Below are 20,964 nucleotides of genomic sequence, written 5' to 3'. Positions count from 1 at the left end.
TGTAACAGAAGTGTCAAGAACAGAACAAGCATTGTAGAGCTGGGCACACCTAAGTCAGGCAAAGTTCGCTTTGTTTTCAAGAAGAATCATTAAAATCTAACTTTGTTTCTATGTCAATTCCTGTATTATTTAAGCCTGAATTTGAGTATGCACTGTCCCCATTGCTATCATTTTATGTTATTGATTGTCATCTTTTTATATTGTTACTATAAGCAGGCAGCATACGAGGCAGAGGGCGAGGTGCAGCTGGCAACAGAGCCCCTGGCCCCAGAGGCTCTTACCTGGGGGGATACTCCGCAGGCCGTGGCATATATAGCAGATACCATGAAGGGAAAGGAAAGCAGCAAGAGAAAGGATATGAGCTTGTACCCAATTTGGAATTGTCTGCTGTCAATCCAGTTGCCATTAAACCTGGTACAGGTCAGTACAATGACTTGGCTGAGCAAACCCGTTGGGAGGGGAGGAATCCAGAGGCGTAAAATTCTGTCCTTTGGCTAAATACTTTGAACCTTTTAGGGTGGAGATTGGCTTGGGTAGGTTAACATCACACCCAGGCAGTTGCCAGGATACTTCGGACGTTCCTATTGCTGAGACCAATAAGTTTTCATTCTTCCTGCCAAGTTAGGGAAGCTGTTCTGTTCAAGGCTGGCACTCACAAGGTCTCTGCAAACAAGGGGCACATGTTGCATTCTGAGGCTTCACACACCAACAATTACTGTTTATGATGATTTGTGTAGGCTCCATGGGCCAACAGAACAAGATCAATGAGACTAATCCCAAACTTGAATGTTACCTGTGGGCCTACCTACAGGAACACAATTTCTGGTTTCAAATGCTACTTCTCTCTCTGCTAGGGAATAAAGAGTAGAGGTTATACTCCCATCTGTTTAGCTCTTTTGCTATTATTGGAATTACACCAGAGATGGTCTAGACTGACTAGGATGCTCAACCTCTGGCTCATGGAGCTATGACATCTGGCCTGCGGGGATCCCCAGGATGCGGTCCTCTGCCAGCCCTGTGTGCCAGCTGGACTGAGCCCACTGGCTGGATCTGGCCCATGGCCAGACCTGGCAACTGCTCATCTGGCTCACAGGGTGAAAATTTTAGGCACCACTGTTCTGGACTGTTCTAAATTATGCCGGGTCAAGTGCAGAACTGGCCCAAGAAGCCTTCAGAAGTTGGGGTAGCAATTATCCTGTCTTAGGTATTTTTAGAGAGACATGGCAGTGGCCAGAATGAAGCTGTGGAGTTCCTTAGGACCTGGTCTTGATACATTTCTATTTGAAATAAGTGTTAGAAAGAAGTAACCACAGCAAGCCACCATTAAAAGTAACCTTGTCCTTTCTCTAAAATGTAAATGACAGGCAGACTCAATTGATAAATGCAGCAGAATACATTTCATATTATTACAACTATATCCAATTCCAAATAAGTGGAAATTTTGTTTAAGCTAGATACCTAACTTAAATACAATAAAAATGATGAACTCTCCTAAAAGAAGTTTCCTTTTTGATAATTCAGTGTAGTTTGAGAAGAGAGACATGTGGCTTTATATGTGCATGAGAAGTATGACAGCTATGGAAGATTTTTAAAGATGGTATAAGATGAGGTCTATTTTCAAGAGCAATTTGAGATAATTTAATTTACAACCCAAGCCTTCCTGGGAAAAGTCAGTTCTTAATGGGTGAGTGTAACCACTAATCACAGCTAAAAAGAAACCCAAGAGTTTCAGGTATAAATAAGATGGCTGAAGACTGTTCTCTTTCTCATTGTCTAATAATTATTTATGAACAGTACATATCTAGCTTATTAGAACTCAAAGTCAGGCCAAAACCAGAATCTTGAATCCAAGATCACATTTCAAGATGTGGATCCCAACCCATTGGTTCCATCTCCGACTTTAAACTAGAAAAAGTCAATTTCTCATTCTACTACACGGGCAGCCCAAAGTTTATTTAAAAAAAAAAAGAGGTGAGAAATGACAACTGCTGATCTCACATAATTTCTGCCAGTTTGAAATAATATTAGTCTCAGCAGGAATTTTTTTTGCTGGGACTTGTCATTTCCATAGACAGAACTGCATGGTTCTACAGGAAACATTTTACAACAGGAATCAGTAATCTACAGCAAGTGGGCTGGATCCAGCCTGCAGAGATTTTGGATTTGACCCATAGAGTCATGCCTTCAGTGGCATTCAGCAGTGAGGGGCTTTCCCTACATTGTGCTGCAGTTGGCCAACTGGGGATCTGGTGGAGGAGGAGCTCTGCCTGTGCTATGCCACAGTCAGGTGCCACTGGCTCCGGTGGAGTACAGCTTTTACTGTACCATGTCACAGCTGAGCAGCAGATGAATAGTCAGCAGTGGCCAGGTCCTAATGTCTTCATGCCTCTGACCCAAGCTGGATCATTCTGGCCCCCCTGCTGGAAAACATTGCCAGCTTCCGTCTTACAGGGAAATCAAACTATGTCCTCCTTTGACTTCAAACCTGCTTTATCAACTAAAACTGTTGTAGAGTCTGATTCCAATCCAAGCATTGCGTCTCAGGCTGTAGAATCATAGAAAACTAAGGCTGAAAGAGACCTCAGCAGGTCATCTGGTCCAACCTTCTGCTCAAGGCAGTATCATCTCTAATTATATTTAATCACTCAGCTTTCATTTCATATAAGCTTAGTGCTGAAAGACTCATTAATCAAAAACTGAATTGAATTGAATCAAAAGCTATGTTTTGAGGAAAACATGGATTTGCAAATGTGATTACTGCAAATTTTCAACAGAACAAATTTGTTTTCCAAGCAATAGAATTAAACTCCATTCAGACATATGAATAGACAGACTGCAGATACAGCCCTTAATGTTCAGGGATTTGTCTGAGGGACTGTTCTGTTACAAGTTACCTGCCCTTTGGTGTGAGAGAAGAGTCTTCAGTGATTGTTTTCACTGCAAACAGACAGGTTGAGGCAGACCTAAAAGGAGCACTATGGTGAAATATATTTAACTATGTGGACCAGGAAAATATACTGTAGTATAAAAATTTAGGGGAGGGTTGGCCTATGGCCAGCTGCTGCCCGCAGCCTTAGACAATGTAAATAAAACTCACCTTTCATTTAGCAATTCTGCCCATGGAAAGACAGGTTCCAGCATGCAGTACTCCCATCTTGATCCCAGAGGCTGTTGCTAGGTCATGGTAGAGCACCCCATGTTCCAACTGGTCATCTCGTCATACTTTTTCTTCACCTGAAAGATGAGGACAACTGCAGTCTAAATATGTATGTGTCAATTTGGTGCAGATTTTATGTCTCCTAGGAACTTTCCAGTGTAAGTTTCCATAACCCCCTTCGCTACCCGCTTTCCCCGCACACTCCAGAAGCCTAGTGAGATAACATGTGAAAAGCATGCAGGACATACTGTGCCAGACTTTGAGTTAAAGAATGCTTCTTGAAGTATGTCTAGCAATTTAACAGTGAGCAGCACCTCAAAGACCTCATAGTACATGTTGACAGGGGTGAGCACATTATGAATTACTGAGAAAGAAAGAGAGGTTTATCATATCTTTGAGAGAAAACATTGTAGATTTAGCCTCCAATATGTGATCTATTCTAGTGGCCATCCCTGCTATTGGTGCCCAGTACTCCATGTTTCAGGCTGCCCCAGCAGCAAAGGTGATGGAAGATGGAAAAATTCATGCAGTAGAACATATCATCAATCCTATCGCCGTCCAGCAGGATCCAGCCAGTGCAGCAGCAGCGGCGGCAGCGGCAGCAGCAGCTGTCATACCTGCAGTTTCAACCCCTCCACCTTTTCAGGTAAATTCCTCATGTGGCTTCAGCTTTGCTTGTCCTGGCACATTGAATCCCTGGCTTCTTGTTGTACTGCAGCTGCAAGGAACACTGCTTAGTTTATTAGGCTAAAAAAAGCCCAAACATTAACTTGATGTTTTTCTCAGACTGCATTACATTCTTTATCCCAGTGATTCTGGGGCACCCTGGAATGCTTTGAGATCCTTTTAAGGGTACCACATGATATTAGCACCATTAGGTATACCAACGTGATTCACAAGGTAAACCCAGAAATGTCAAATAGGAATCCATAGTGTTAAAAACATTATAACCTGTTGGGGGCTTTTTGAGATCTCTACAACAGAAGAATTGTTCTGTTATTTTTGTTGTAGTCAAAAAATGAGTGAAAACTAAGAGCTGGCATTTTCTGAGAGGGGCCTCGAGTGTAATGAGGGGTGTTTTGAATCTAAACAGGTTGAGAACCACTGTCTTAGCATATCAGCTTCAAGCATTTAAACTATGACACACAAAGTATTATACTGACGTGTTGAGTTGCAAGGGGCTGTGCTGTATAGAGCTGGAATATTGTCCCACTGTCTCAGCACATTCCCCACCAAAGCTGTGCAACCAATCCCAGTTCAGATACTATGTTGAAGTGTTTTTGTACTTCGGGAAAGGAGTTGGAGACCTTACAGCATTAGCTTCCTCTTCAGTTTGGGGTCTGTCACAGGAGCACGGAGGTGTCCTGTGCCTTGGAAGCAAAAGGAACTGAGCTGGTGCCGGTTGCCAGGGCAACCAGGCAGGTCAGGTGGCCAGAAGGGGGCAGGGCCGGGCCTTTATAAACAGCCCAGGCCGGAGCCTGACTTGCAGTTCTCCTCTGGCGGCCGCAGGAGCGAGAGCTCTGCGGCTGAGCTGAGCGGCTGGAGTCAGCGGTTGCTGCCTCGTTGTGCTGGCTGGCTACGATGATGTGGGGAACCACGATACTCTAAAGTGAGGTAGGTTTACAAGCCCCAGACGGGCTTGGAGTTTGTTATGAGCAGGAGGCTCTATTGTTTGGGTTGCAGCCATCAGGCTTGAGTTTGTTACAGTTAAATCCGGAGGACCAGGTGAGGCTGTAGGGAGTGAGGAGGCCTCAGCGGGGCTCCCCAACAGCTTGGGGGTTCCAGGTGCCCAGTAGGGGCACAGTGCCAGCGGGGCAGTATTGTCTGTGCCGGAAAGGCACCGTATTGCACCGGGGAGGCGCGGTGTGTGGGGTTGCAGACACCAGCCCATAAGGGCGGTGTTTTGCCCAGTGGGGCAACCGGACCCAGAGAAGGGTCAAGGGGACAGGCATGGCGGCAGTCACCTGTTCCCCTAGCGTGCGGAGCACAGTGTCGGCCCCAGAGAGGGCAAGGCCCCAGAGTGGGGCAGAGAAAGAGTGCGAGGCGCACAGTGTTGGCCCCAGAGAGGGTAAGGCCCCAGAGCGGGGCAGAGAAAGAGTGCGAGGTGCGCGGTGTCGGCCCCAGAGAGGGCAAGGCCCCAGAGTGGGGCAGAGAAAGAGAGAGAGCGATCAGGCGAGGAATGCCGGCAAGGGCGCCGGTAGTAGGGCGGCGGTAGCGAGCCAGGCCCAAGGGCGGCGGTAGCGAGCCAGGCCCAAGGGCGCCGGTAGTAGGGCGGCGGTAGCGAGCCGGACCCAGGGGGCGCCAGCAATAGCCGGACACCGGCGAGACAGGCCCAAGGGTGCAGGGAGCGGGCTGGAAGATAGGAGCCTGGCCCAAGGGGGCGCCAGGCGGGCAAGGAGCCCAAGGTGCCCAAGAGAGCGAGAGAGGGCACCAGAGGGACGAGGGACCATACAATGTCCCACAGAACAGCTGCGAGGCTTGGGGCATGCTGAAGGGGAGGTTGGAGGCACGCATAGCCCTTAAGGCGGGGCGCATAGAGGCATCCCATCCGGAGTAGGGGCAGGAACATCGGTGTCGTTAACTAGGGGAACAGAGGCAGCCTCCCATTTAACCATTTAAGATCAAAGTCGTGGCGGGCGAGATTCTGACGATGCTGAGTCCACCCTAACGTGACGGTAGGGGGCGCTAGGGAGTTCACGGCCACTCCTAGGCCCCACTCCCTCACAGGGTCCTTTTCCACCACATTTTATTTTCTTCTCCTCATTTATCACCAAGGAAAGGAACATATTGGCTATGGCAAGGCAAGATTGTTGTCAAAGCAGAGAAGACTTAATCATCAGCATCAGGGGAAGGAATTCTGTTCCCAGTTTCTCTTGACATAGCTTTACTGCTGAGTTGCTATGTGATGATGAATGATTCAGTCACTCTGTATTTTGCTTACCTGCTTGTCAAACAGCAGTAAATACCCTTTCCTGTCTCCCAGGAGGGTACTTTCAAGAATGTTTCTAAAGCAATTCTAGATCCTTTAATGGAAGACACTGATGGTACAAGGTATAATTCCATAGTTAACAAGATCTTTGCAAATAATAAGCTCTTATGCTTGACACAGACCGACAGAATTCTCATTGGACTACAGAGCAAAATATTGTTAAGGCACTTCCAGGGCCAGACCCACAAAGGGCATGACAATGCTGCTTGTTCCCATCCCTAACCTTAGAGCACCTGACTCCAAGAGTTAGAAAGTGCCTGTATTCCCCACACAGTTTAAGTCAGAAAACTAGAAATGGGATTCACAGAAGCCAGCTAGCCAAGCAGGATAGGAAGCCAGTAGAAAACACTGAAGGAAGGAAGTTGTCTTTTGAATTGCACCTCTTCCCCAGACTTAATAATCTACCTGCAGGTCACAGTTGGGCAGTTATGCAAGACTGAGACTGGTTGTCAACCTGAAACTGCTTTCTGGTATAGGGAACTGGGTCACTCATTTCTACTAATGAACAATTGGGGAAGAGGGAAATGGTGACACTGCTCACCTTTATGTGAGTCCAGTGGTTAGAACACTTGCTCAGAAGTGCAAGACCTGGGTGGTAGGTCCCTCTCACCTAAGCCACAGAATCAGGTTTCCCCTTATTCACTCTCTTGCTCTGGCTCCAGGAATCCAGCATTCCTTTCTGCAGAGTGCTACAGCTTCAGCCATAGGTCTGGATAGTGTCTCTACTCCAGACAGTCTATAGCCTGATGATTAGGGCACTCTCCTGGGAGATGGAAATTGCAGGTTTGAGCCTCCTTCTCAGGCTAAGGAGAACCTAGAATGCTCCTCCTGTTGGTAGTGCCTTGGAGACCAAGCACAGGACCAGAATCCCCTTGTATTGCATGCAATGCAGACAGAACCAGATAATGGTCCTTGTCCCAAAGGCCTTTTGTAAACTATGTAATCTTTTACTTATAACACTAATTTGGCAAGCTCTGTAGAAATGCATGTTGTGATTCCAGGAAGAGGAGACAACACATGGTGTCCCAATAGCCTCTTCCATTATGAAGCTATCAGCCATTTCACAAACAGGTGAATTTAGCTCTACAACAAGAAATGAGTTAGGAAAGGTACTATCAGGCATACACTGCAGAATTAAGGCCTGCTGACATGTCCAGTGTCCTACATATGTCTGTGATACAACCAAGAACAGAATCCAGAAACTTTATTTGCCTCTGTGAGTGCTGGAGGGAGGAGGGCAACAACTAGTCCCTCCTGTACCACTAGGACTACAAGAATCCACCTCAGGGAAGTCAAACATGGAGACCACTGCTGCCTTCACTGAAAAAGACAGGTTTAATTTACATCTGAAGTTTCACAGAAGTCCTGCTGGGACTTTAGAGATGAATGCATGTTTATGGTGGCTCCTGGGGTGTACTATATACTTTCCAGGTGTTTAAAACTATTAGGAATGGTCTTGTGTGCATGTCAGTCATCCATTGCAGGCCAAAGGCCGAGATGCATCTTTAAGAAAGATGTAAATATAGGCGAGGAGGTAGAACCATGGTCAGGGTCCATACGTCAGAGCACTTAGAAGTGATTAAGTGATGATAAGCCGATAAGCCTGGGAACATTCAGAGTGGAAAAGACAACACAGAACTTGACAAGAAAAGATAAATGGGAAGGAGCAGCACTGTGCAGCTTTTTTGAAGGCAGAAATAAGAGATGTAGCTCTTAATGTACTAGTGAACAAGGAGCTAACAGAGGTCTTCCATGAGGGAAGTGATATCACCCTTGTGCTGGGATATCACCATTCCCACAATTGGCCTGTCTCAATTTCCGGGCTGTACGTACTGACTTGAAGACCTGTAGCAGAGCAGATGTCACACAAGCTACTAAATTCTGTGCCCTTACAAGCCCACAGCCTGGCTCCACCAACAGTATCTAACCCAGCATCTTCTTGCTCCTACTTCTGTGCCACCATATCACCCCTATTCAACTTTAGAAGTTGAAGTTTGTGCTTTGAAATGGAAAGTACATGAACTCTGCCTGTTACACTGCTCATGGCTGGATAGCACCTCCGCATTAGAACCTTACAGACTTATCGTTACTTCTCTGTTCTCAGGGTCGCCCACTAACACCAGTGTACACCATGGCTCCCAACGTTCAGAGAATCCCTGCTGCAGGGATTTACGGTGCAAGTTATGTTCCATTTGCAGCACCCGGCACAGCAACAGCAACGATAGCCACACTACAAAAGAATGCAGCAGTTGCAGCAGCGGCAGCTTATGGAGGATATGCCGGCTATATACCTCAGGCGTTCCCTGCTGCTACAATCCAGGTTCCAATACATGATGTCTACCAGACATACTGAGACTATCAGCCACAGTAGAGGGGTGGGGGGGAACAAACGCTGAAGGAACACTTTACTATTTATGAAGAAAGAACCTACTGCAAAAGAACATGTTTGGACTCAGTAACTAATATAAAAACCTGAAAGTGAAGAATGTTATTGAATATTATGTCTGAAATATTTTATACGCATGAAGTTTTCACTTAATTTTTTAGGCTGTTTTAACATACCTGTATTCATTCATACATTTCTAAATGACCTACGTGCAGTCAACCCATCGTCTATACAAATTTATACACATTAGTCGGGTTGCATAAGGTCTTGTTTTTTTAGCAGTTATATTTTCAATATATTTGTGGTATGAAGGTTATTTTTTAGTAACTTCTGCACTCCAGAGATTTCTATTTTGTAGTGCCTTTAATAATATATCAGCTATGTATTAAAAAGCACACCTGAGCAGCTAGGGAAAGTTAAACAATATATTTTGAAAAATATATTCAATATTTAAAAAATACCTACCTTAGAATTTTTTTAAAAGAAACAACAAGTATCTTATTTAAAAAGTTATATACTGGAAAGTGCAATTTGAAAATGAGCAAGACCTCTGCATTTTGTGCCGACATTCATACAATCTGTTTGTTAGTGTCGTGGAATCGCAAGCACCAAACATCTAGTTTAAAAAAAATCTCATAAAATAAACCTCTTTAAAGCTGAATTGACTGAACCGTGTTAACTAAAAGGAAAGGTTATCAAGTTTTCCATAACATCCAGCTTTATATTTATTAATGTTAGCCAATTCAGCCTCAAAGCACATGCAGAACTGAGTGTCTGGTATTTCATGTCTTGACTTAGATTTTTTTTCCAGTATACAGACCTAGATGCTCTTTTTAAATGCTCTTTATTTTATTCTTTTGAAGTGTAAGTTGTAGTGACTGAGAATGTATGATATTGTAGACAAGGACCGTATGTGCTCTTGTCAACAGGAAGTAATGCATTATTTACGTATCGTTTCATCATGTTTCATGCAAAATTTCTGAGGTACTAGGGGTGTTAGTGATACTGGACTTCATTAAAAGGGGCTATCCTCCCTCCCCTTCTCCCTTCCACGCCTAATTCCAGTTTGCATTAGTTGGAGTTATGCATGCACATTGGGGAAGGGAGTGATTAGCCTCCTATAAGTTTAAGAAATAGAGTTTGTAAATATCTTCTAATATACATTTTTAAAGTCATTTTATGTTGCAAATTTACATGGTTTGTGGTTTGCCACAAAACAAAAACATTTTATTTCAATGTTATTAAAAAGTTTGTTTTATTAAGAAGTAAATATATTATTGCAGTGTTTTGTGGCCTGTTTAAAGGCTTTTATTTAGTATCACAGTGAATGTAAAATACAGTAAAATGTTAAAGGAAGAGCTCACTCACTTTATGAAGTGCATCAGCTCTGCCAAAACAACTCTAGTGAAGTGAGGTGCACAGCAAATATCGAGTAAACAATTGTGCTTTCTTGTTTTGTGTGCTTTTTTTTCCTATAAGAACGAACTGGGGATCCATTAAAAAGCATGGATTTTGCCCATTGACAACAATTTCAGATCATGTCTCACTAAAGCAAGTGAGGGCTTAACATATATTTTCTTGTCTTAAATTTGGCAGTCAGTTTAGTCGTTTTTCTTTGGCTAAGTACTGTTATATTCAGTCCTACCTTACTTTTATCAAAAGCACTGTGAGGAAGTTAACCATTAAATTGGACTCTGACCGAAATGCTCCTTCCCATGACAGTTTTATCACACATTCTGGTGTTTTCTGAAAATGTATCTAGACCTCAGCTCAAAGACTCCACCCTATTTGAATATTATTCAAGTGCCAAAGTAAACAAAACGGGCGACCTTCAAAGCCCAGTACTGTGGGAGCTCCATGGGGAACAGTAGCTGCAGCCTACTGGAGGCCAGAGATGTTTTTCTGAAGGACTGAAGATTGTTTTTCTGAGTGGTACCATTGGCTGAGTACCCATGAATTAATGCCATTTCAGTAATTGATTGTTTTGCTGCATAGGTTTTCCTAGGGACAGCAGAGAGTGGAGTACAGTTTGCTTCCCTGCTTTTGCCTTCCCCATACCTTTATCCAGAACCTTGACAAGCTCCAGTGCTGCAGAGATCCAGGCAAGGAGGAATTAGGGGTCATCACTGCCTTCCCCCATGTCTATGCCCAACAAGATATATTCACTGGATCCATCTCTCTTGTCTTTTTTATGGTCTGGCCTCAGTGCTTCAAACATCAGTTAAAGTTCATACTGTATTTTTCATCAGTCTGTATATTATGTGCAACAAAAATAGAGATGATATCCTAACATGGCAAATGCCAAGCAACTTTGGTTCTTTGGAGCTCTATATAGGTGCAGGGGACTGTGCTTACCTGTTCCATCAGTGGGATTACATCAGAGTGTTGGTTTTACAGCCTGTTAGGTGATAACTTTGAGCCTCCCATTTATGGTCTCTCTTTTATACTTGTTTCTAAACCATTTCATGTACACTACTGAGGTAAGTTTATAACTTGAAATGTGAACGTTTTTAGGTTAAGAACAAAGTATACAAAGATATACACATACACACACACCCCTATATGTGTCTGTATGTGTGTGTGTGTATATCATGTGCCTTATTTTTCAAATGTGCTAGTATTTTAGGTGTTAATACTATATCTCTTGTCTTTATATTGTTGAAAGGTTCTATGTTTATTCAGTTCTTGCTCCATTTACGGTACATTCCTAGGATGTAGTAAATAAAGCATTCTTTAAAAATTGATATTGCTGTTTCATTTTAAAATTCCTCTTGCCAAGTTGTTGCATTTGACAGGTTCTCTTCACTGATTTTGCTTCATACACACAAATGGACAAAAAAATATTTTGTGCAGACTCAGTGTTAAATCAGAAACAGAAGAGGGATTTCTCTCGCCCCACAACCAGCTGGAGGAGTTTTCTCTATATTCCTGGCAGCATCAGACAAGGAGCATCAGTAAGGCATACTCTGTTCTTAGCAGACAAAGACCAAATATGCTGCCCCCCCTGCTTTCTTTTACTTTAGCCCCTGAAAAGAACATACCCTCTATATGCCACAATCCAACTTCAATTGAGTTTCATACAATATTCCCATTGATTTCAAAGGTAGTGGGATCAAGGTATATAGCTCATACCTCCTTGTTTATATTCTACCTCTGGACATAAGATAGCCAAGTCAGGTCTATTTATCCTACTTTCTACCTGTGCACAGCACTAAGCTGCCAAATAGTTGGGCATGTTGATTGGCAATGTTTTCAACAGCGGTCATCAACAAACGCACTGCAAGTCAGTGGTGGAAATAAGGTAGAAATAACTGTGTATGTGCTTGCTATTTTAGCATGGGTCACATAGCAGACTTGCAGACTGAAGACATCCTCAAAGCAGGCAGCAGCTGATCCATATTTTGTCCATTGTTTCAACATCAACAAGTGGAAATACTTCAGGTGTCATATGATAGCTAGGCTCAATGCCAGTTCTGTCTTTGGCCTCACTGCCAAGCCTGGCACTTTTTGCCATTTGTAATGTGGACACCTGTGTAGGCACTGGCCTGAGACCAGCATCTGTTTTTAGATAAGCTACTGACCAACCATGGTAACAACTCTGTCACTGCTGACCTGGGCCAGTTTTGAGAAGGATCTACAAACAGCTCCATGTTCTAATTATTTGTCCCACTGGGTCTTAAACTTGAAGATATTCCTAAAAGTCATGGCTGTAACAGGCCTGAACTGATGCATAATTGAACTGGTAATCTGGCTATGTAGTGCTTTAATTCTGCATGTATCAATCATCCATTAGAGTCCTTTTGTACTCAGACTGCTAAATTGCTTCTGCCTACTTGGCCTTCTCCACAGCCTTTTGAAAAATCATTGGTTGTTTCTTTGGTGTAAGTTCATCTATGGGCAAATGTACTGAAGACAAAACTGGAGAAAGGAACAGCAAAGTGACATACAGAGGGTCTGGGGCAACTAAGAAAGGATCAGCTCTAATACAAAGGGGAGGCAGAACTCTTGCTCTTGCAGCAGCAGTTAGGTGCACACAAGCTGAGAACAATGCATGGCTCCAACTTCAGCACTTCATTCAGGCTTAAAGTTAGATTAATTTTACTATATTTGTATTGCTCCTGAAGGTAATAGCTGAACTCCTGATCAGCAGATCCCCTTTTGAAATGGCTCCCAATGTATGTTTGTCTTTACCCAAACTGACAGGAGACTGAAAAGGGTTTTTCATGGAAAGCCATCCACATAAAGGCTTCTAACCCACACTAACACTGAAAGCCAGGGAACTTCAGTGGTTCAGGAGAGAGCCTCATCTTCTGAGTTGTTAATTACCTTCCATTGATTTCAGTTGCACCTGAGAGCACCCACAATGTGTCTCAGGTTCAAGGTGAGAGATTGTTAATCTTAAGGGAGCAGTCAGGCCACAGGCTTATATGTGGGTGTTGAGAGAGGGAGAGAGAAACATGGGTATCATTGTGGCCTTGAAGCCTGAACTTTTTGAGGTAGGTAAATGCTTTCATTTTTAAGTTATTCAGTTAGTGCCCTGACTCCTCCAGACTTGAACTGAACCCTCCAACTGTTTTCCACTATGTGTCCCAGCTACATTTACTTTGAAGAGAAAAGCAAAGCAAGCTCTCTACAGTTCTTTGCAAAGCAAAGGTGTGTCAAGACCTACAGTAGAGTTTTCTGATCTGATCAAAATGCCAAAATAAAGTGTTTTTCCTAGTGAAATCATGAATAGTTGTTTTAAAATTTGTACTTGGAATTTCAAGGACTATTTCCCCTTTCTTTTTTTTTTAAATATGTGTCTCTTTAATTATTAACATTTTTACATCCAATCCTTTTTTAAAGATTCAAAGAAAGTAACAGGGTCTACATTTTGAAAGCATTGTGATAGTTTTAAATATAGGTAATTAATTTACAGAAGTGTTTTGTGTTTCCCTAGTTTGCTAGCTTATTTCAGTTCCGTAGGATCTTCATTAATGGTTAACTTATCATAAGGTTCAAATATGCCTGAGTCATTCTGAGGATATTAACATAAAAAGTGCCATTGAAACTCAGCTGTGTTTTTAAGATGACCTTGCTGCATTGGGATTGGTTCAAGAACAGCACTGGGACCTTGGCTGCTATGACAACTCAAGTCTTTGCCAAGGTGATTTTTTTTAATACTTCTTTTATCATGGATAATAAAATTTTCTTTTAATGAACTGCATTTCCCTAGCAGTCATAAAATTAAAGTACTTTTCAAGCTGTAATTTATTATTTTTCTGATACAAACAATAAAATGAACTAAACAGGACTGCAGATTAATAAGGAAGTCAGGTGGATTAGCGCCATTTTACGTTGCAACATATCTGTATAATTCTTCCACTGGAGCTCAAAAATACAAACATATACGTTTTCTGTGCATGGCATAAAATATGTTAACAGTGGGTGTGTCTTGTCTTTGTTAGACCTAATTTAAACTCTGCTATAAACTTTCTGGGCTGGGTCCTCAGTTGCTCTTGACTGACACAGCTGCACTGACTTCACTTTCAGCAACTGGGAAACTGTCCCACTACCAAAACAGAACTGACTACTACTGATGTGAATCTGGAAGCCCAGATTTAGGCCTTTGTGAATGATTTATCAAGTGGATGCTAAATGCTTAATCAGAGGGCTTAGGTCTATGCGCAGCTCTGCTGGGAAAAGGGGAAGCATAAGTGGCAAAGTAGGAGGCTGAAAATGAAAAATCTATCTGATGTGGTTGCATATAGTCCACGGAGATCATGTCACACTGGGAATTTTCCACTCTGTACATGCAGAATGTACTCCTGCCCCCATAACCCAAATTCTATAGAGGAAATCATGCTGACCTTGGGGGTATCTGTGAAGGATGCGCAGGCATCCATACTGAGGTCCATTGTCTACACTAATTCCTTAGCCTGCAGACATCATTCACGCAGTGGGGAAGGAAAAAAAAGGCAGTATGGAGAAAGACTCCATTGAAATTAAGTGCTGAAGATACCAATATTCTCTCACCCAAAAGAACCCCCAGGGGTCTGCAGGTTTTAGCTGATGTTTGTGGTAGATTTTTCTGTCCTTCCCACAGCCTGTTTTCATACCCTAAAATAACAGAACCCCAAGGCGGTGGAACTCCTATCCAGGGGCATCCTGGAGCTGAGAGAGGGCTTTTGACGCATTTTCTCAGCTTTATTCATTACAATAGAATTTTGGCCATAGCTGTCCACTGCCTCACTCCTTCCACAGCAAAATATGAGAAGGCATGATAAGGCCTTGCCTCCTCTCCCTGGCTATGAATGCAGGCCACAAAATGGAATAGTACTCAAAACAGTACAATGCTGACAAAAAACAACGAGACTATTAAAAATGGGATGAAACTTTGGATAATGTTTTAACTGCAAGGCAAGTTCAATATGAAGTGCTTTGTTGCCCTCTGATGAACTAGCATGTGTTTCCTTTCTTTCCTTCCATGAGACCAAGCCTGGAGCCAACTGCTTTTTCTAGAACAAGACCAGAAGGCCTGAACTTGCAGGCTATACTGAATCAAAACTCCCAGAGTCGTTAATGTATAAGTTAGAAACCAAAGCTTAATGCTCCATCCAGAAACTTTTGAAGTGCAAGGTAGTAAGTAGAAGAGTCATGTAAAAAATTCTCATATGTGTACAGAGCAGTGAAGTGATTCTGATATTTGATTATGATGCAGCTTTATCTAAGAAAATGTCTGGCTTAGAAAGTAGGATCTATGATATTTTCTGGTTAAAACACTCACTCCCAAATAAAAAAATGTCCACTGTACCCATGTCTCGGGCATCTCTCTTTACCAAGCCACTCACCATGCTTCTCTACCCCACCATCTCATAGCAGCTTCCCTAGTTAGAAGGTCCCCTGTTGTCCCATATACGCTTGTAGCTAGCTGTGAATCCAGTTTTGTGTTCATGCTAATACCACCCAACTGTCCACAATTAAAAAATCACTACATTTGTTTCCCAGGACAGGTACAGTCCAAGCCACAAAGCTCTGCTCTGATTTTTCTTCAGCTGCCACGTGCCTCTCACTAATCAATTTTGTTTTCAGTTGTAGCTACAGGGCTCACTCAAATACAGTCAGTCCTCCATGGACAATCCCACAATTCCCTGTTCCCCTTACTGCCTGGAAGTCAGATGTCACTTTATAACTCAATAACTTTCTCCTGGACTGTATTAGGCTGCCAGCTAATGCCTACATTGCCAGTCTGACTATCTGCTCCCAACATGCAGCTAGGTGGACAGTGAAACATAGTTGCATCCTGGTCAGTATTTGGAGAGTATACAGCAAGCCAGAGCCATCCTCTGTGGGGACCAATCGGCATGACCGCCCCAGGCGCCACACTTTGAGGGACCCCATGGAGCCAGGCGGGAGCTGGGTGGAGTGGCCGCAGCCTGACCCCTTGCAGTGTTAAAGGGGCCTTGCACATGCCAATTTGCCCTGGGCCACACCCCCCCTATAATCATCTTTGCAGCAAGCACAATGATTTTGGCTTGCTGGTAGTAGGCATAGTCATCATAATACCACCCTGTCAAAGTAACTTATTCAGCAGGGCATGGACCCAGACCAGGTTGCAATACTGGCAGTACATCAAACATCTGGCTACTGCAGTGATTTTCAATCAGGTTGCCATGGCATCCTGAAGTGTCACAAGAGCCTTTGAAGGGTGCCACACAGTGTGGGATCAATAAGTGGGGTGTAAAAAGATAAATGAATAAGTACAGGCTCAGGTTTATTCCACCCTGGTCCCACTGCCCAATCCCTCTGCAAGGAAGTAAGTACTGCAATATATAAATTAGTTTTCAAAACTGGGTGCCTGCTGTACTAGTAAGAGCCTCATCAGTCTCCATGAAGCCAGGACATTACAAGATCCCTGGTTCTTCTCCTAGGGTCTTACATTTGCAGAGAGGAAGAAAGAGAAGTGGCTACAACCAAGGGGTTCCATAAAGCAGCCACATTATGATACCTTGAGTGTAGAAACCAAAGCAGCTTTCTCCAAGCACCTGTCTTTCCAGGGATCCTGGAAGAGTCTTCCAAGGATTTGTTCAGTGCTAACCCATGGATGCCCATGCAGTGAAGAATCCTGAGGAAATCAGAGCCTCTTCCCAGATAGCCCACCATCTTATTGTTTTGAGAGAAAAGTGAAATATTTCCTAGTCCAGAGGGAGCTAACTTTTCTGATGGGTGTGCCACAAGCTAAGCCTCACCCACTAATGCCACCCTGATCCTAGTCCCCTGCCTGATCTGTTGCTTTGTTTTCTGCTCCCTGCCCTATCTGCTGCTGTTATCTCTGTTCCCTCCCCACTTTGCTGTGTCATACACACAGAGGTTGCTCATGCAACTTACAGCAACTATACTGCAGATTGACCATGCCTGGCTAAGCAGATGGCCACTCAGTGTGACATTAAGGGGAATTTTGGCCTCCTCAAGGTGTCAGCAGTTTTTGTTTTGAACATTTGCCATATTTACACAGCAGCATGTGTTTACCCAACAGTTTTCTCTCACTTACCCCCCCTGCCTCCCTCCACCCCTAGAGCCACATGCTTGCTAAGATGGCCACCAACTTCAGAGAAAAGTTCAAAAGCACAAGCCAAGTTCTAAGTTTACCTACCGCAGCATGATATTGTAATGCTTCAGAATTATTATGGGAGAGTGAATATGTTTTTTCTAATACATTGTAACATTCTGCATGAGTACAAAGTATCTAAAGAATTACAGTTGATGAAAAAAATCACAAAAATGAAGTTGAGACTTAACCTGTGAAGTATGTGTCCCTTTAATGGGCAATATTTGTTAATACTAAAGTCACTACAAGTATGTACTGCCCTGGCAGTCTGTTTTAGGGAAAGATGTCTTGGGAGGGTAGGGATGGATTTGACAGTTTTCATTAACATTAACTGCAGAGTGAACATCAATGTTTTCTGCAGAGGTAAATCAATGAAGCTCTCACCAGCAAAAGTCCAACCTGTTGTGTTCCTCTTCTGGCAACTCTGCGGTGATGGGAAAGGAGAGGAAAACCAGTTACAGATGTCATTCAAATGGCAGTTACTTCCACAGCTCACCAGTGCTTTTTCTGATCTTTTCCCGGGAAGCAACCTGCAAATTTGTCATGCAATAGGAATTCCAAGGCAAGCCTTGCTGGACCCGCTTTGATAACTGAGAATACTCCTCCTTTTGCATATGTATTGTTGCAGGCTCTTAAACAGGCTCTTAAAATCCAGTTTCACACACCTGAAGCACACACTTCTACCACCACCACCACTTCCTCCATTGTATTGAAATGCCACCACTCTTTCACATCCAAGGACCATCCGAGGGTTGCTCAGCCTGAAAAAAGATGGAGCCAATGGTCGTAAGAGGCTCCAACTCCTACTTCCATTAGCCACGTACTGCTGACAGTTAAGGAACATCTGACATTATATTTTTTTAAATAGTTACTGGAATGTGATGTGAAGTTTCTTTCATAAATGTTCACATGCTACCTCTGGCCCCAAAAATGAGAATGACAGATTTGCCAAAAATGAAAATATTTGTTATCTGTGAACTTGGAACACAGATTTCATTTATGACTTTCCAAAACAAAAAGGAGCTCAGAGAGTTTCCTGGAAAGGGAGCAGGGCTGGGAGCTTTGAGGAACCTGCAGACCCCCTTGTGGGGACAAGAATCTGGCAGGGCTTCAAAGCAGGCACCAGTGACTGCCACTGCCAACAATGTACAACCAGACCTCTATGCAGTGTGCTGTGCAGGGACATCCACAGATAACCAGCTCTGTGTAGGGCCAGGCCACTCTAACTCCTGTTTTAGGTGCAGGCAAAAAGTGTGCATGCCTCTCCAAACAGAGGCACATCCACGTTCTGAGAGGGTTTCCAAGGCCCTACTGCTCCAGTCTTCTCCTGTCTGCTTCCATGAACCTGTACAGACTAGACAGGCACTTGGGCACTTCTGGAAACCACTGGGGCCACAAGCAGTCCTGCCTTGCTCCCCACCTGTCCCATGCCACAGGAGAGGAAAGACCAAGAGGGGCAATGCAGACAACAGATCTCATTCTTGTGGAAGCTGCCTGCATTCTTCTCTTGCATGTCAGTTTTCAAAACTGCACTGTAGTAGTTTTGCTTTGCAGTGTGGCTTTTCTTTGGTTTGCATCTTGCTCGCCAGTTGAAAAACACGTTTACTTTTTGTCACTGGGTAATAGGTGCGACTTTCCTGGTATGTATTTCTGACTTTAAGTAAGTTCTTTATGTGTTTAACCTCTGCTGGCTGTCCCACCAAGTGTAAGAAAGTTGAAAACTGCAGTTGTTTGAAAATATTTTAGTTGTGTATAAAAAACCCCCACAACAAACAATCTACCTGAGCTAGGAAAGCAGCCCATGGCTAAGTACAGACAGTCAAAAAGCTAAAGGCTGAAGCAATTCAATCTTCACAGGTTAGTTGAAACTACACACCTTGAACCAATAAGTAAATAAACAGGCATTCACTTTTGATTCTGGAAATGCAGCCACATGCCTGCCAGAAACTGGGGAGTGCTAGATCATGCCTCCCTGCTCTGCCAGAACAGACAGCTTGGGCCAATGCTAACCCAACCACCCTGTGAGGGAGGGTTTAAAATAGTTGTACAAAGCTTCCTGGGATGCTGGGGGATAGAGAGTTAACTTGAATCAGAAGGGGATCTGGGACAGAAGTTCAATAAACTGTTTTAACCTAAATCAGTTAAGTCTGATACTACCTCCATCTACGGTTATTTTAAACCAGTTTTGTCCATTTTGAACTTCTATTGTGTTACAGATTTGGACCTGTTTCTGATCACTTATACCAGTTTATGTGTAATTTCTGTCCCTATCATGACTTCAGGCTAGCAACAGAAAGAATGCAAAACATGAATTTTAATCAATACCTAATTTAGCAAAGATAAATAAATCATCCTGTCCATCATGATCCATAAAATTCATCAGGGATGCAATGTCAGAGTAGCATCACCCTTATTCCAGAAATTTACCACAACAGTCCTACAACAAACCCAGCAACACATCACTACAGCATATTCCACAGCATTTTTTTCAACCTACAAGGCAGCAGCTCCCCTGAGAACATACTAACCAAGTCAATCCTAAGATCAGAGGAAGCTGAAAATTTAACCACACAAAGCTGGCCTTGGCAGAGCACTTGCAGATACTGCACTTGCTCTCCAGGTGGTTGCATATAGATATCGGGGAAAACAGGAGACATTCTCCATAAAAAATGGATAGTTTATTCAGCTGGTAGGTCAGCTTTAGTTATGACCAAAGTAATTTAGGAGTGGTTAAAACCAGGACTTTGGTTCACATACTATGCACTTACGGCTATGCATGCTATATGTTCTATGGTACCAGAGAGCAGGCTTGGGAAGATGTTATAAAAAATGGCTGCTACTCATTATTGCCAAAAAAACAAACAAACCAAAAACCTTTTAAAATGGTGCAAGTTCTCTCTCAGGAACTTTTGTAAGGAATGTTTAATTGCTTTCAACCTGACATCAGAACCCTACAGGAAAAAAAAACTTAACCAGACTGATTGGAAAATTAAGTCTTACTAAACCTCCAGTTGTCTCAGCAGTTATGTGCTCCCCTTAACCCTTTCTGCCCAATGATATAGCCGCATTATGCTTCACCTATAAGCTAAACAAACAGAGCATGGAGCACAAGCCAGGAACTAAACTCTGCAGCTCTAATTCTAGTCCTGCCTCTGACTTGCTGAGTGACCTTAGGCAAGTACTTTCACCTTGTACTTTTAGACTGGCATAATACTTGCCCTGCCCTCTGGGGTGTGGAGAGATGACTGTAAAAAGCCTGATTCCATAAGAGGCTGAACACCTGCACTTCTATTTAGTTTCACTAGGAATTGTGGATGCCAAAGATTCTCAGAATTAAGCCCTCAAGCTGTAAGGATGATATAAATACTAATTATAACAGATACCATGATGTAATAGGGCATGTCTATACCATGTCAGAGTGTGCTAGGGAGTTCTCACATGAAAACATACTTTGCCCAGTCACTCACTCCTCCTCCACACCTGCTGGATGATGAAAAAATGTCACATAACCACCATTAGAGCAACATGAAGAACTCCTGCAGAAGACCTGGGACTGAGAGTGGCCCTGGGTGCCATTTCAATGTGCATGCCATAAAAAGACCTTTCTTGGGCATGCACCATACACAAACCAGAAACAAAGGGGCAGGCTTCTCTTCATGGCACCTTTCCCTAGTTCATGCTGATTTGGTTCAGACAATCTGTTGCTGATCTCACAAACAAGTCCATCCATTGTCACTGCGGGGACATTTATACATGTGATTCGGGAGTGGGAAGGCACTTTAGTTAGAGTGGCTCTCAGCACCTGGAGGGTCACCTGTATCAAACAAGCTTTAGTTAAAGCTTCC

At 43.3% G+C, this 20,964-nt stretch overlaps 1 protein-coding gene across 6 annotated transcripts in view; it reads left to right on the top strand.

Annotated features, from left to right (window-relative positions):
• The window catches only part of RBM47 (RNA binding motif protein 47), a 135,588-nt gene extending 124,312 nt beyond the window's left edge, over positions 1-11,276 (top strand). For 5 of the 6 annotated variants that reach the window (XM_019553017.1, XM_019553019.1, XM_019553018.1 and 2 more), the window contains 3 exons: positions 214-420; positions 3,601-3,803; positions 8,251-11,276. In XM_019553017.1, coding sequence (XP_019408562.1) covers positions 214-420; positions 3,601-3,803; positions 8,251-8,499 — 659 coding nt within the window. In that variant the 3' untranslated portion in view covers positions 8,500-11,276. The remainder of the gene's footprint in view (positions 1-213; positions 421-3,600; positions 3,804-8,250) is intronic. The other variant, XM_019553020.1, reaches the window with a different exon arrangement.
• Positions 11,277-20,964: the final 9,688 nt, after the last annotated feature.

The sequence above is a fragment of the Crocodylus porosus genome, unplaced genomic scaffold (assembly GCF_001723895.1).
Source record: "Crocodylus porosus isolate Cpor-Errol unplaced genomic scaffold, CroPor_comp1, whole genome shotgun sequence".
In the NCBI taxonomy this organism is placed as follows: Eukaryota; Metazoa; Chordata; order Crocodylia; family Crocodylidae; genus Crocodylus; species Crocodylus porosus.
This window is presented reverse-complemented; position numbering and strand designations above follow the sequence as displayed.